We start from the raw sequence: 17,683 nt of genomic DNA, 5'->3' as shown, positions 1-17,683 counted from the left end.
AACTGCTAGCTTTTGCAAAAGATACAAAAACCCATACCAATGGTGAAAAATAAAGATAAACCAGGGAACTACAGTGATAAGATTCCTTTGGTTTATCTATTTTTCTTACTACCACTACAATTCTCAAAAAGAAATTTATAGTAAGAAGCTGGGAATCTGCCTACAAGTTTATAGGCTTATGATAAAAAGATACATGAACCCATAGTCAATGGACTCTATTTATTATTATTATTATTATTTTATTTGGTCAATTTTCTTAAAGACAATTAAATCCTTACATCAATACTGCTGGCAAAATTCCATCTTAAGTAAATAGAAATGACATTTTTAAATGTCACTCTTCTAACAGAGAGATTGTATTAGAGCTTCGGGCCAAGGAGAAAGGGAATCCAAGAATTTTAAATAAAGATGATGCTTTACTTTATCTCTGATTTCACTTGTAAAGTTCTCCTGTCAAGCTCACTGTTTTTCTCACTTATACTTTTACAATTAGTCAGCTCCCTGTGCAGCCAGGAATAGAACAGACAGTACGAGATGTCCACCGCAAAGCACCCTTAGCATGATAACCATCAAACAAGGATACATCAGTCATCACTTGTAATTTAACACCAGCAAACTTGAAAAATGCCTTATTTTACCCTGCAAGACTGTCTCAAAATGTTCTAAACTTTTTAATTCAGACCTACACCGGGGATAGTCAACATGGAATTCACCTGCCTATAGCTCTTCTTGAAATACTTTATCCTGGTGTGGAAAAGAGCGGCAGCCAGTAGATTAATAAAGCCTTGTTTCAATTTCCTAGATACAAATATATAGCTCTGTGATGGTAATGTATAGGGTATCTGTGAAAATTATGGGCTTGGACTGGCAGACATTGGGCCTGATTCAAAACTGAAGTCAATGGGGGTCTTTCCAGTAAACTTCACATGTAAAAGGCCCGGAGAGGCATAGAGAGGCCCTAAAAGCCCCTTTTGCAGCTGGGTGACAATTGCCCTAGTGCTGGCACTGCAGTAGGAAGAGTGAGGCAGGGGCAGGGTGACAGCATGCAGTGCTGTGGAGACTCCAGGCAGCAGGGGAATCCCAGGAAGCTGCTATAACTTAGACAGCCCCCCAGTGCTGTTTAAATTATGCCAGGGGGCCTCTCCAGCCCAGGATTGGGAAGTTGCAAAGCTGGCTTAAAGTCACTCTAGTCCCCTCCCTCCTCCTGGGCTGCGAGTTCTCTTAGATGCACAGCACAAAACGTCACCCCAGGCTTGAAGTATCCACTATGCTCCCTATTTATATACTAGACATTTCACAGTTGTCTATCTGGCTGCTTTCCTTTACCCTAATATGATCAAAATTCAGTGGCAGGTGAAGCAATTTCTCTTTTTAATTTTATATGCAAATACTCATAAGCATATGCACACACACACTTGTGTGTGTGTGTCTGTGTGTATACATATAGCCTACGCACACCACCTGCCTCTCAGGATTACTTCTAACATTTCAAACCTCTAAGCAGCTTCAAAAAGCAGCCTTTTCCCCCCCGTTTAAATCACCCTGCTGGAGAAATGTGTCTTTGCTGTTCCCTCTAACCTTAAACTAGCCTAAGGCCCAGGATGGGAAACATCCAGTGCAGATTTAAGGTCAATATATCATCGCCCTTCAGAACTAGAAGCAGGAGTTTTACAATCGTATGGTATATTCTTCACTTATTGTCCTAAATGGCTACATACCTTTGCTGTGCACACTTATATAGATACCGCCTGAACCTCAACCATGGCTTCATTTCAGTAGCAGGTGAAATCTGGCTTATGCACCTACCCCACAGCAGAATGTTGTTAGACTTAATTAATTAATGTGTGTGAAAGAAATTAGGGATCCGCAAACGAAATGTGCTACCGAAAGACACAGTATTAGTATTTCGGTTAAACAGGGCTAAACTCTCAGCCCACTCACTATGAAAACGGCAACCAACGAAAGTTTTATTGTAAAACATTAATTTTCATGTTGTGCCTCCAATTTAAATTTTCTGGTAAATATCACTCTTTGGAACGTCAATGCCTACTTTTGAATTGACTGAAAACAATCAGTACTATTTCATTTGAAAGAAAACCCTCTTCAGGCTCTGAAAGAAAGATCTAATTGACTTCTTTGTTTTCTGAAATAATGTGTCACTGAATACTTAATATAATACACAGAATTTCCATCCTGCTGGTTATCATAATGAGTTTTGAGAATACCAAGCTGGACAGACCACTTTGCTAAAGAGCTTGCATGATGTGGCTAAGACTGGTGATTGCAATACAAATGCCAGTTTGAAGAGGAAGTACCATTTTAGGCTTCTGCAGCTGTCTTCCCAGGCCTCAGTCTCCACTCTCTCATGCTGGTGTGCATCAGGAGTGACATAACCGAAGTCCCAGGAGTCATGTCAGCATAGAAATAAGCTCTTCATCACTGCACAGGATTTTTCCTTATGAAAATGGAATCACTTGACACCTACCAATGTATTGTTAGGCTTACATGAAGCATGCTTCTCCTTCTCATTGGAACCGCTGCATATACACAATTCAGGTGGGGAAGGTCTGAAACTCAGCTTTGAGTCCACTACGTAGAACATAAGTTCTTCTCATTTTGAGGCTCTCTTACTGACCGTTCGCTACCATGCAGCTGGCAAAGAAACTGGATCTCATTGTCTTGTAAATTCGATAAACACATAGCTAGGTCATGTTATTGCTCCGTATTGTCTTCAGCCACTTTTACCGGATGTAATTTAATATCCATTTGTAGAAGAGCTGATGCTACCACTCCATGCTTGATCAATATTGGAAAATTTAATTGGATACCTATTTTACTTCAGGCAAACACCAATGAAAACCAGATAAACTTGAAACCCCTTGACCTTATTGACTGATCAAACTAAAACAGACTACCAATACCCTAGCAGCCGCGCATGCATCAAGCGGGGTTTAACTCTGCACCTCTGAGGCTGTGTAGCTTTTCAGGACTGTTCACAAGGGCGAGGGGCAAGAAACATCTTGTAGAACCTCTGAGCTGACTGATAAATTGCAGATCCAGCATCCTACAGATGGAAAGGCTGACGTTACTCCAGAATCTGGTTTTCCATGAGGGGCTTTGCTACTTATGGGGGAGGGCGGATTTAAAAAACGACATTTGGAGTTAAACTTTTCAACATATTTAAGCCATCACCCGCAGGATTTATTTCTTTGTGGCAGGACAGGGGAGAAACAAAAGAGCAAAGGAGAATAAGAATAGAAGGGCAAGAAGAGAGAGATGAGGTCTTAATAAACCCTTCCTGCCTCTGGTCAGAGGGAGAGAAGTGGGAAATCTGGCCTTCAGGTAGACCTCTTACATGGACTACTTCAGTGCTGTAAGATGCTCAGATACCATACAGGTGGGCGTGATCTAAACAGGGGTGTTGGAGCCTTCCCAAAAGTGGGGACAGGCAGGGACCCCTGCCGCCTCCGTGGCTCCTTCCACCCAAGCTGGAAGCCGGAGCGGGTCAGGACCCGTGGACCCTCCACCTGCCCAGTGAGGGGGGCAAAGAGCAGCCCACAGCCCATGTCCCTGCCCCGCAGGCCTCCCACCTAGGGAAGGTGTCAGGCCCACAGCTCCCAACAGCTGCTGGTGCAGCTCTGCGGGGACAGGGCCTCGGAGCCACAGCCCGGCCATGGTAAGAGTCACACGGCTGGGCAGCTGTGGGGATCCATGGCACAGACCCTCCACCTACTGTGGGCAGGGAGCCCGGGGGACGGGGACATGGGCTGGGGACTGCTCTCGGGCCCACCCCCCCCCCCCCCCAGGCAGGTGGAGAGTCTGCGGTGCAGCGCTCCAGCTGCCAGGCTAGCCAGGAGGGTGTGGCCTCGGGGGAAGAGTGCTGAGTAGTAGGGATAATGCCAGCCTCCAGCGTTGGGTACTATGACCAAGACTGTCTGCTGTCATTTTGAAGCCTATGGAGGAGAGTTTCTTTAGCCTCCACACAAGCTCACTGCATCAAGCTCAGCTATGGTGGCTCTGGGTGAGGAGGGGAAGTTTTAGACTGGGGGAAACCTGTCATAATACGGTAGTAGGACATGTCCTCAAGAGTCTATTATAGCCTCAGTCAGATGGGACTAAGGACAAGGTGCAATAATTCCCCCTCCTCCCGGCTAGTAAAGAGTAGTGCAATCCAATTTTATCTGACAAAATTGAAAAGGAAAGAACTTTTCCCCACTAAAATATGTTATCAAATTTAATGCACTTTTCCAAAAAATAAATCTTGCTCTGTTTACTTTCCAAATTTATTTTGAATTGTTTATTTTCTTTGAATAAGAGAGAGCAGTGTAAACTCTGCAATGTTGGAGGAAAAAGTCCAGCCTTTTGTAAAGGCCTTTTTTTCAAGCATCTTTTGGCATGCTTCCCTGGGTTTTAGATTACTCTGTATGGTGAAGCATTACAGAATAAGATAACACTGTTATCAAGGCACTAAAGAAAGGCTGAGTTCTAAAGAAATTGCCAGAATTTCTTTTCAAGGACAGCAGTTAGTGCATTTTAATAAGGGCTAACTTCAACAAGGGAATAACTAATACGATTGATTTTAAGAAGCAAAAATAATATTTTGCTGTATTATGAATGTTAAGCTTGAATACAGAAAAGCAAAATGAAGTACGTGTGTGCTTTTCAGTCCCGATCTCAGCCAGAAGAGAAAAGAACACGCCGTAGAAATGTCACTAATTTACACTTACTACACATTGCAAATTTACTTTACAAGTAAGCAAGCAAGCAAGCAAATCAACATGATTTTGTTTTTTAAAGGCTACTAGCGTATCACAAAATATATTTGGTCCATTTATTCTGACCACATGCAGCTTAATGTTATAACGTTTCACATTATAGTAGTTAAGTCCATGCATTATGTTTTGTAAAAGTAATAAAGACTTTGTAACTACTGTGGCTCTTTCTACTGCGTTAGGCCCCTCATCTAGCAAGAAATGGTCAGGCTTGATTGTGACAATTATCTGGCTGCAGATCAGCAAAATAAACATTAATATTCACAAGCCTATTATCTACATCCAATTAAAAGAATTGGTTCTACTACCTCCTCCCCCAAAATTATTGTGCATGTACAGGCATTTCTGAAACCTATTTCATAAAAAAAGTAACACTATTGTTGGGGACACTGGGGCATGGCCACTAGGTAACTCGAGGGGATGGAAGACGACGAGTGTCGATGAAGCCCCCTTGCACTGGGCCCAAGTGTCCTTGCCCCCCCCCCCCCCGCTGCTGGAGGCACTCGCAGCGGTTATGCTGAGGATCTGCAACAATATGTTGCAGAGTCAGACTGCTTGAAACTAAACAAGGCCAAACAAGACAGATATGGAAGAACAATGCTGAATAAAGCAGCTTTATGTATGATTTAACAGCTGGTACAGAGAACAAGGGAACTAGCTGGTAACTGGATTGGCTGGCTATATGGATACTTAGGGCAGCTTGCTATTGGATAAGTATGCTGAAGAAAGGATGTATAAAAGCCTGTGTAACTTCCTGCTCTGTGTGCAGGATCTGAGATTCTAATCTCCCTGTACCTTCTTTGAAGCTTCAAATAAACTTTTCTGCTTCTCCACCCTGTTGTGATTATTGGGTAACGCACACCGGGCAGCGAACCCCCTGCTGTTGCTCGCCTCTGGCACTGGGTGCTGGCAACACTATAGAAACATGTTTAGAAGAAGATCAGACTATTTAAGGAATACTATACATTTTTTGTATGTCAATTTTTGGCTAAAGCACTGAGCTAAGCTATTCATTCCCTTCAAGACACATTGTTTAAACTTGTATATCTCCACAGGCTAAGGCCTCTTGGTAAAACCACGTGCCTGATCAATATTCGTACTAGAAAGGCCAATTGCAGCCCTGGCACAAACAGGTGAAACCCCGAGTGAGCTCAGTGAGAGCTGCATCCTCCTACATCAAAGTCTACGATTATCCAGTGTTTCCTGCTCTGGTACATTTCATGATCTCCATCTTAAGGTTATTAAAACAGGATGCTGTCCAATAGGGGGGAAAGTTGGTTCTCTTCGATACATGGTAGCTAAAGCTGTCGAGCAACATGTGTTTTCATTTTACACTTATCACTCATTCTTAAAAACAGTAATACATACCATCTGTCACACAACAGCCATTCATAATTCATGATATTTGGGCTGAGTATGACTGTGAAAAGCCATTTAACATGAGTATCAGTGGGTGTCTGATGAAGTGTTGTAAGCAATTCCTGGGAGCTTTTCCTTCCATACATTATATCATGACAACCAACTGTCTTCTCTCGTGTACATACTGTTCTAGAAGCCTGGTTTATTGAGTCATCGCAGACAGTGTGCTTAACTTAGGTCAGTCTCATCCCCGACAAAACTAATATAATCATTTGGCCCCTTGTCCCATCAGACTGCTAAGAACAAGTGTGCCCCGCTAGATGTTTGCAGCAGTGTGTGGAGTGGCTGACTGGAGGTCAAGGAAGATGCCCAAGCACAGAAATACACCACACCAGCAGCATTTTCCTCTCCCCTCTTAGTATAAAGTAACACACTGAAATGGTTGCTGGTGTTTTCTGAACCTGCTTCTGACACTTTGCTAACTTCATCAACTGTTAATTGTGCCACTTGGGGAAAGAAGACGAGAGAGCAACCAACCTGTAGAAAAACATACACTCTCTCTATATTGGAAGGGGATTTCTCCTTCCAATCTTACCATCGTGCCACAAATCCCGCAATTTATAACTTCAAGAGTGAATCCTGGTCTCATTCAAGTTAACGGCAAAACTCTCACTGACTTCAGTCGGACCTCATGGATAGATTTTACACAAAGAAAATGCTAACCCTAGCAACTAAGGGTTTGATCCACAGCCCTCTGAAGTCAATGGAAAGACTCCCATTGACTTTTGTGGGCTATGTATGGGCTAGTCCTTGAGTCAAAAAGGTAGTGTGAACTCAAACAGAAACATATCTTCAATAAGTCTGATACCCTTTTCAGTCTTAAGACATCATTTAAATTAGACATAACTACAAAATACACCAGGATGTATTTTAATTGATTCCATTTGAAACAATAGATGAGCTATTTTAAACAGAAAAGCTACATACAGATTATGATACATAGCAAACAACAAATAAACTCAGGAACCTGAACGGTTGCTGACTTTGTCTAGAATACATAGTCATGGCACTTTAGCATTTTGAAACAAGGATATGGCCCTGGTGATCAAATCCATAAGGAAACAAAGACTGTGCTCTTCCTAACTACAAGACAATATTGCCTTAATAAATGTATACAATAAATTCTGTTTGCTTGAATTATTTGCTTATAGTATGTACCAAAGGGAAAAATTTAGGTTTTCATCCAACAAGGTAGCAAGCTTTGCCATACGAGTAGTCCCACTGAAGCCGACTAGGGAAAAATAGATGTCACTGTATTTTGAATCCTAACTAAAGTATATTCTTTACTGCCTGGAAATAGCCAAACTGAGTGCAAGTACCCAAAGTAGCAATAGAATCTGAATTGTATGCACACTTAAGGTAAGTACTATTCCTGTGTATGATTTTTAAAAGTCACGGTGATAACAATATAATTAGGTCTGGCAATTTTCTTTGTTTGCTTAGTTTCAATAGACAACATTCATGTTTATTCTAAAGGATTTTTTGCAGATTTATAAGTATTTAAGTTTTCAAATTGTGCAAAATTATGAGCTTTAAACATTTTTAAAAATCAATTTAAATTTAAATTATGGGGGTTACACAATGGGGGGGGAATAATTATTTAATGATGGTAGACGTAGAGATTCTAAAAAGTTGAAGCTTTATAACACTTAAAACACACAAATATCCTTACACCAAACTCTAATAAGTTCTCAAGCAGCTCGTTTCTTACTTTACCTATCTGTAAATTTTGATTACCATCGATGAATCTATTTTTTCATCGATTTCTGTGTGTACAGTGAAATCAATGTTTACTGACATTTACCAATAAAAAACTAATGCTTCCAAGCCTAAATATAATTTTACAGTTAGAGAACAACACAGCCACGCAGATTTCCCTCTCGCTTAGAATATTGAAGCTATTTATCTTCCATTTGAACATTCTGGGACAAATTCAGGAAAAATAGTCTTCAAGATCAACTGTCCATTTTTTCTAGGCAGGTTCCCCACCACCTCTTCCCCCTGAGGGACAGATTGTCAAATCTATGCCCACAATTGCCAGGAACATTTTAAATTTTCCTTTTTTCCCCTTTTCCCCCCAGTTTTATTGCAGAGACATGGAATCATCTTTTAGTCCCCCTCTCAAGACAGCATCCCTATTTAGGAGAGAACTTAAAAACAGGCTTAAGTCTTACTGAAGTTAATAGGTTTTAACCATATGCTTAAGTGCAATACTGAACAGGGGTTGACAAACATGGGTTTGAGTGCTTTCCTGAATTGGGGCCTTACACAGTAGTATAGATGGCTTAAGTCTCTCCAGTTTGTTTTCTAACACGAAAGAACTGATTTTCAGTAGAACTTAGCTCCTGCTTGGGCACCAGATTTTCAAAAGTGCTCAGCACTCAACAGCTCCCATTGCTCTCAATATTAGCCATTGTTTTTACAGATACTGATGCTGCAGGAGCTTTGGAGCTCATATGGATCTTGGTGAGGGCTGCAATTATGGAATACACCTAAGCGGAACACACCATTACATCTATTCAAAGAACAAAACTTTGCTTCTGGACAAATTAAAAAAAATGTTTTCCCCCTCTTCTGAAAATCAAGACTACTGCAACTTTTAGCTTAGGGAGTGCTCTTGGTAACATTCCACCCAGCCTGTTTAATCGCGCCGTTATCCATGATTCTCACGAACCTTAAACGAATAATACAGTAGTAATTCCAGAATACGCAGAACACGCCCTGGTCGGATTCCACCTCTTCCACTGAACCATTTATTAGTGGTTTTAGCTTGGAAATGCACCTGACCCAAAACCCTGACTACCTCTGAACGGTGAGGATATGCAGATCAAAGTCCGGTCTATGTTTGAGCTAAGATGGATCAATATCTATAAATCAGGAAGTCAGTTTAAAGGGCTGGTGATAGTCTTGACAAGTGTCTCTGTTAAAAAAAATAAGACATGGTTGGGTTTATAATCCTTCTCCCTGACTCTTCCATAACAAATAGGTTCACTTTACAAGCCATAAGATTTTTTTTTCTAAGTGCTAATACATGTCCAACAAGCTGTGTTCTTACTGCCCTCGACACATCACCACTGTGCAATAAAAGCTCTCCAATCAGAGATCAGCTGACAGGCTCATGGAGATTCCAGCTCTCTTTCCCATATTTCTTTTCTGACCTTTGCAATGGGTGGACCAGAAGGCAGCTAGGTGTGGGATTTTTGCTCAGCACACACTCCCTAAGAACAGCTGTAACCACAACGAGAGAATACTGCCTTGTCCTTACTGCCATTAAGCATATGCGGCTCATTTGAGATGGTGTTGCCATTCCTGCAGCTAACCGATAGGGGCATTTAAGAGCAACACATGGGGAGGAAGGATGGTCCAGTGTCTAGGGCACTAGCTTGGAATTTGGGAGACCTGTGCTCAAATCCCTTACCCACCACAGACTTCCTGTGTGACTTTGAGGCACAGAGAGGCTAACTGATTTGCCCCGTTTCCCATCTGTTAAAGGGGGATAATAGCACTTCCTACTTGAAAGGAGTGTTATGAGGATAAATAGATGAAAGGTTGTGAAGTGCTCAAATACTATGATAAGGGGAACCAAGTAAGTACCTTAGATAGAGAATACAGACTTACCTTCCGTGAAAGAGACTGCCCCAGTCACCTCATCTCTATGAGACCTACTGGGCTGCTTGGTTGGGCAATGCTTAGTGCAGATTGATACATACCAGAAAGAAATTAAAAAACCACACTGTTTTAATGGGCGTTTGTTAGGAGCACACTGAAAATTACATGGGAAGCTGGTAGCAACCCTAATATTCAGGTTGCATAACAACCCATTACAACAGATCTTTTCAACCTCTCTTTTTTGAGAAGCTCTAACACCTCCATTGCTTTCATCACACCTCTGACGTGTGTGTAAAAATTATGCCCACTAACACCTGCTAAAAAGGCTTAGTTCCTTTAAATTGGGCCTTCAAGGTTAAAACCAAACCTAGGAAGGAAAATACCCTTTTTTATTTGTGAATCTGTTTCCCAGAGTGTCTCTGGATATTTCGTTTTAAATTTCAGCCTCCTAAGTTTCTTGATTCATCTAAAATATTTATTCTTCCTGAACACCAGCATCAGTTTTTATTTCATTCTTGAAAACTGTGTGCACGCCTATGCTGATATCTACACCTGCAGGCTAAGAGACTGCTGATTTGCAAAACTCACATAGTATTATATTATTTCAATCACGGGCACATTTCTGTTGGCACTTGTAAATGTGCACTCGCCCCACCAATAATATAGTGAAAGGAGACTGGTAGGGTAAGTAATGCTTCCTTTGTTTCTGACTCTGAGGAAGAAAAAGAACTAACAAGGGAATCTGGGAATTCCAATGAATACAAAACTGATTTTGTTTTGTTTTGATTTCGTTTGTTTGTTTGGCTGCAATGCCTATGAAATTGTATGCCTTGGAAGAAAGGCAGTTTGTCAGCAGGATACAAAGTAAAGAGTCTTTGCTCAGAATCAGAAATAACCATAACGGGTGGTTAGGTTAGTATTTCTTATGGTCCCCAGCCCACGCATCAAAGTCATTCATTTAACTAAGTAGAACACGGGAAGCTTTGCTTTAGCAGGGATGCTTTCATTACCAAACCAGAGTGTACACAGCCATGTTTAACCCCTTAGGAACATTTGTCATTTTCTTTTGGGGGAGAGCATGGACGGATGGCCTGCCCCCTGGGAAGGGAATAACACAGAGGGATGGTATCTGAAGGAACCACAGGACCATTTATGCAAAAACTGGCACCCAGCAATGCATTGCTGTGAGAGCTTGAAAACATTGTTTCTCGGCTGTCAGTGGTTAAGAACTGCAGAAAGGAAACCCCCACAAAGAAATGCAAGGGAGGTGAGAATACAGGATTCAAAAATGGTATGGCACTCAAAAATAATTAAGAACAGTATTCTTGGGAGAAGTGGTTTCATTAAATTGTTTTCAGGTTGCAATTTTCTCTCATCTTCCCCCCTTCCCCCGCCTCAGCAATCTTAAAGCAATAAAAGTATCAGATTGCTTTCTAGTGCTTGGATTCTCTTAAAACTGTCATTATTCAATTATCTGTCTATTCACTGGCCCTAAGGTCCAGCGGAGCAGATCTTGTGAGCTTTCATTTAATGTTTTTAAACGCACTTCTGTCCACTTGTGATACAATAAAACTTTATTGAATTCTGTTCCCACATCACACTTAACATCCTTCACTTTTATTGATATGTAAGCCAGCCCACTCTTCTGTCAGCAATAAAAAGAGTATTTCTAGCAAAGAAATTACCCTTTTTTTCATCAATACCACAACAGGGAAATGTGAATTCAACATCTATGTTTTTTTTAAACCAGTCTTTAACAAAGAGATGAATGATAGTTAAGTGTTGCTTCTCCCCCGTCCCCCATCACCTTGTCAGCATTTAAAAATATAGGGGACTATTCTAAGCATGAGAGAGAGTTGGTCACCTGTTGATGTCGACTAGCCCTGTTTAGCCAGAGGGGAGAGAAGTCAGGACAATCTATCCCTCATCAGAGGTCAGATCCATTTTGTTTCTAAAAGCAAATAATTCCCAGAGTGAGTGAGGCTGGCGGAAGCAAGGACTAGGGACAGGTAATACACCAGCCATTTTCAAAAGAGAACATGGGCTGGTAAAGTCATAAGAGGCTACATTTTTCAGAAAGAAATGGAGAGGCTTTCGCTGGACAATGCACTGTCACCAGCAAGTCTCCCTGCAACTGATGGAAGTTATGGGAAATTAGAGAAACAGGAGAAAAAACAAAACCAATGCAAGGCAGGATTGGGGAACCAACAGATAGTTTAAAATATTCCATATGTTTTTCTTTGAGGGAACAGGCACAACCGCGTTCTATTGAGCATCAGCGTCCAAGGTCAACTATACCATCACACTACAGACAGTTCCCAAATGATGCTCTACTGGAACATATACTCAACTTTCCTTTGCTGTTCAGCGAATATTTCCATTAATGCTATGGCAACGTCTATAGCCCATGATTTGAAACCTTATGGCGTTAACCAACAACTTAGACATAGCAGGCTGAGACTACATTCTAATGGAACGTGTGATGAAACATTAATGCCTTAATTACAAAAGCTGATGCACTTCTTTAGAAGAATAGCACATTGCAAAACTTAGTTCAAAAAGATAACAGGGCACTAGGTTTCCAGCATTAGTAACAGTCTGAATCCAAGCAGTTCCTGAGAATAGCCCCACTACGCCATGGAAGATCTGCAATGGAGGCAGGAAATTGTCCAAAAACCATAGTCCATTTTACCTCAGCAAATAGCCAAGAAGGAATTCAGGTTTACTCAGAGGTACTGTGCAAGCCGCTTTTAACTTGTAAGGCACTCAAACAAAAGACAGCCTAAACCTCACCGTCTAGACCAAACTCAAAGCAGGAGCGGCTAGGTAGGTCTTGTTGGACGAAATTGGAGCATAGCCATGGGTAGAGATAACTTCTGTGTTTGATTGGCCAAAAGATGGCAGATTTCACTGCACACAGCGTGTTGGCACTAATATGGTCCGAAGTCACAGATTCAAGGAAGGGCTTGTCTACGCTACCAGCTAGATCGACGGGCAGCGATCGATCCAGCTGGGGTCGATTTGCCGTGTCTAGTATAGACACAAAAAATCGACCGCCGATCACGCTAGCGTCAGCTCTGGTACTCCACCTCAATGAGAAGCACAAGGGGAATCGAAAGGGAGAGTGTCTCCTGTTGACACAGCACAGTGAAGACACCACGGTGAGTAGATCTAAGTACGTCGACTTCAGCTACATTATTCACGTAGCTGAAGTTGCATAACTTAGATCAATCCCCCTCACCCCGTAGTGTAGACCAGCGCGAAGAGAGAGGTTCCGCTCAGCCATTCATTTATCACTTGCTCCAGCCGATGAGTGCTGTGAACTGCATGTGCCCAGCATGCCCTACTGATGGCTGTGGCTGCAGGATTGGCCTCACTATATCTCCCCAGCTGAGTTCCTCCCCTAAGGTGACCCAGAGGGTGCTCTCACATGAAGAGAGTGGGTGGTCTGATGATTGGCCTGTTTGCCTTCTCAGAGGATAAACGCCTCCCCGATACACTGCTGCAAGTCATCAAATGAGACTGCTAGTAAATGGTGTGACAACTTCACAGTCAGCAAAAAAGCCATGTGGTAGATAATTAGGTAAATAAAGTGTTGTTATCCCTATTTCAGAGGAAACGGACACCATGAAACTCACATTGACTTCCCAGGGGGCAGTGCGGCTCAGTGGGTTAAGCACAAGTTCTGGGGTTCAATCCTGGCCCCATTAAAGCCAAAGGCAGCTTTGTCACTGACACCAATGGGGTAGGATTTCACTCCTGGACTGTAATGTTGCTCTTGACACTCTCCTGCTGTGTGACCCGCTTTCACTGTGAAAGCCACAGGACGATTGTTCCCTGCCTCATGCAGTGGGGATGTTGTGGGGCATAACTAAATAGTGTTTGCAAACTACTACAGAAGTGTAACACGTTGCCAACGCCAGGCACTGGCGAGAACAGAATAGAGAAATTCTGGTCTGCAAGCCCTGTGCTCAGTTCACTAGACCCTGTTGCCTTTGGGGGGGCGGGGACACATGGACATACACGCACAATGTGCCAGGTCCTTTGCTGGTGTATGGTGTTGTAGCTCTCTGTAATTAAGGGAGCTATACACCAGCTGAGGATCTGGCCCAAAATGTTAATCACGAATGCTGCAATTTTGCAAATCAGAAGATAAGTTGTCAGAATTCACCACAATTATTATCCCTGCCTCCAGCAGTATATAAAGATTACTCCAGTAGGTATTAAAAAACCACAGCCATACAACACCCTAACCTGATTTTAAAGGCATCATTTTTCACATTTGGATCATTAAAAACATTCAATCCCTACTACATTTGGTACTGAATAGCCTACCGCAAGAGTTATTTTTCATCATGCACATAAGACCGATTAGCACCTCAGGGCATAATATTCACATATTACCTCTCTAACAATGCACCGCTATTCTTCTTTGTTTTCTATGCAACAAAGGCTATTGGTAATGACTAGTTCTTTACCAGAATGATCTCAGGAGGAAATAATACATGCCATGTAAATTGCAAATTGTAAGAAATACGACTTATGGTAAGTACAACCTCCTCACCCCCACTTCCCCCCCCCACACACACACACTTTTTTTTTTGGTAATGAAATGAAACACTGCCTTGCTAGGAGGTCACCTGCAAACAAGTAATTTTGAATAAAGCTCTATGGGTCACATCCAAAGCACATTGAAACCAATTTTTTCATTGCCTTCAATGGGTTTTAAATCAGCCCCAATGTAAGACATCAGTTGTTGCATTTAGAAGCTTCGTGGTTTTTGTTTTTAATACTCAGACATGGACATAGTCCTAATGTTGAGCCCTGTTTTCCCCAATCGGCGGAGACAGACTAAGGGTCCCTTGGCGAAGTAAGTCACTTTTGTTCAGTGACAAGGGCAGTGAGTTCTTTTGTATTAATTGCATCCCTCACTTTTCAGTTCCCAGCCATCTCTCGACAGCCGTATAACCTTACAACCCTTTCAGTTCCCACAGCAGACAGGCAGCCAGCTCCTCGGTGAGAGGTGCATACAGTTTGAGGGACTGTAAGCATGAGCGAGGAAGCTCATAACTTTCCCTGAGGAGATCACGCTTGTCACTTCCAAGACACATTCCTTCTTCTGTGGCTTGACACCAAGCACGAGCGTATTTGTTTATGATCCCAGCTATCTTCTTCCACGGGTCAACTTCTGTGCTTCGGAAGAATGAAATGTTTTCTGGCTGGCTCTCACTACTCAATCCCACACATATTAAACTAATAAGGGAAGACCAGGGATGATTTTAGTTTTGCCTAATTTGTTCCCTGAGGTGTACAATTTGAGAGCTTTAAGAAATCCAGGGTAAGAAACCCAGAAATTATTTAGTTTTGCATGACTTGATTCTTTACTATTGCTAACCAAATATTTATATTCCTCTTTGCGATATACAATTATTTTGACAGCAGAACTGTAACTGAGTCCTGCTGCTATGAAAAGCAAATTCTGAGGCATCTTTACTTTTTGGTAATGATGATTTTGCTCTATTAAAAATATAATGCTACAACCACAGATGAAGATTTTTCTAAACCTAGAAAAAAATTAAGGCTTTCAGGACCTGCATGTAACTTCCCTTCACCAATTAAGAAAATTACAGTTTCATAAGTCCTACCATCAACATTACACTCTCATCAATTAGCTTCCTATTTGCTTGTCCCTGCAAGGAGATGTAATACGGGACTTAAAAGGTAGCAATAAAATGTCACTAATTAAAATAACGTAGATCGGTCTAAAAAATGTTTGATATACAAATTACAATCAGAAAACTGTATAGTAAGCAATAAAAAAACCTAATTAATAGAAGTGTTTCATTTAACAGGAGTATACTTCACACTGTGTGTGAGATTTTCAAAGCCTTATCCACTGAATCTGGTGTGGTGTATACACTTTTGCCAATTTTGTCAGAGTGGTGGTTTGTTTTTTTCCCCATGGGTTCAAGGCCTAATCTTCAAGCAAATGAGATCTCTATCAATGAGAAGTGAAAACAGATTAATATACATACTGTAGGGGACACATTCATACTGCACTTCCAGGTATTTGTACGTTCCCGGGCAAGGATCTGGAAACACATCAGGGCCCGCTACCACTGCGCACTGTGTACGATTACTGCATCTGAAAGACAAAGACAATGACAGTCAAAATACGGATGGAGATGATGATGGGTAAAATGTTCATAAGTGTCCAAGTTACTTAGGCGTCTAAGACCCATTTTCAAAAGTGATTTCCCTGCCTCAGCCTCACTGACTTTTAATGGAGCGTAGCAGTACTTCACTTTTGAAAATGGGGCATAGGCTCTTATGTCACTCAAGTGCTTTTTTTTACCTATTATTTATAATTTTAGTTCCATCTAAGCTACTGAGAGCGAATAGTTTTAAGTTGTTCGGAATTTCTTTTTTTAAGCTTTGACTTCCTTTTTATTGTTTTTTGTACGACGGTTATACAAGAGAACGTCTGAAGTGTACCCATTCAGTGTACCCAGTACATCAACAGCAAATTTAAACCATGAAGCATGCAGCTGAAATATCCACTGAGGTTCTGATCCTACAAAGGGATCTATACAATCAGACTCTCATACCCATAGGGCTCACATTGAAGTCAACAAAACTACTGATATGAATATGAGCCTTGACAGATTAATTTATTTAGGCCCTAATCCTGCAGACACTTTGCACATCTTTTAGTGATTGCAGGATCGGGGCCTTGAATTATACTAAATGGTCACAGATAGGTCACTATGGAGACTCTTGTTCAAAAGACAAAGAGACCTGATCCCACAACCCATACCCAAGTAAGTTCTTACTAAACCAAGAAGTTTCAAGGATGACTAGCATGATTAAAGGTTGCACAGACATTTGCAACTAGATTCTCCCTAGTCAGTCAGACAATAATCAGTCTTTAAAATCTAAACAAAAGCACTGCATTAACTGTGTCAGTGACTTGATTATAAATTATTGTATCCATTAATTGAAAAATGCTGTCTTATAGTTTAAACCTAAAATTTTGTGGCTTTTCTTTGCTTGTAAATGTTTTAATGTTGTTTTTACTTCAATGGAAACAGGGGTTGTATTTTTTAAAAACACTCTCCGTCAATGTTGGAAATCCAAACTCAACTGCGTTGTGCTAAAATGAAGGGAAACAGAAATCTAATGTAACTTTAAGTTGCACTGTTCAAGACAAAGTGCAAAGAGTAAATCAACATATATCAGATTTAGTATTAGGTGTAAATAAACACAAATATTTTTAAATGAACACAAATATGATTTTCATATCAACAGTGTCCCTTTAAATAGCGTTCTATACAATAATGATGTATAATTCAAAAAGGTGACTGGAAACAGTGACAAACAGGAAAGAAACAATCAATCATCAAGTAAACTGTCTAAAGAACAGAGCTGTTCTGCTTTAATGCCCAAAGAACGGTATTTTACACCCAAATGCACAGTACATTTACATTTGTCATACAGAGCTACAATGCACGTGACTCCTCAGATATTACATATTTCCAAAAGTACGCTTGTTCTCACTGGAGAGCCGATTCTGAAGACACATTGAGGCAAGAGTTACCTTACTCAGGCAAATAGTCTCTTTGATGTTAGCAGGGTTAATCACGTAAGTGAAGTTATTTGCATGTATAAATGGTTGCAGTATTGAGACCAGAGATACGGCCTCCATTTGACACACATACTTGACCTGAAAAATGTGTGTGCATCCAAAGTTTAAAGTATACATTTGCACTGGGTATGTTCCTAAAGGAGCTATTGGAATATTTTATTAATGTGTTTGGGATACTCATACAGACTCACTTAGCAAACAGTGGTTCTAAACAGAAAATTCCTGAAGTGTTCGTTCG

At 41.2% G+C, this 17,683-nt stretch overlaps 1 protein-coding gene across 35 annotated transcripts in view; it reads right to left on the bottom strand.

The window, feature by feature from the left end:
* ADGRL3 (adhesion G protein-coupled receptor L3) overlaps positions 1 to 17,683 on the bottom strand; it is an 804,652-nt gene that overhangs the window by 344,761 nt on the left and 442,208 nt on the right. For all 35 annotated transcript variants that reach the window (XM_074950298.1, XM_074950299.1, XM_074950303.1 and 32 more), the window contains exon 5: positions 15,836 to 15,945. In XM_074950298.1, coding sequence (XP_074806399.1) covers positions 15,836 to 15,945 — 110 coding nt within the window. The remainder of the gene's footprint in view (positions 1 to 15,835; positions 15,946 to 17,683) is intronic.

Source organism: Natator depressus, chromosome 4, assembly GCF_965152275.1.
Source record: "Natator depressus isolate rNatDep1 chromosome 4, rNatDep2.hap1, whole genome shotgun sequence".
Lineage (NCBI taxonomy): Eukaryota > Metazoa > Chordata > Testudines > Cheloniidae > Natator > Natator depressus.
The sequence above is the reverse complement of the archived record's forward strand: the minus strand, read 5'-3'. Positions and strand labels throughout refer to the sequence as shown.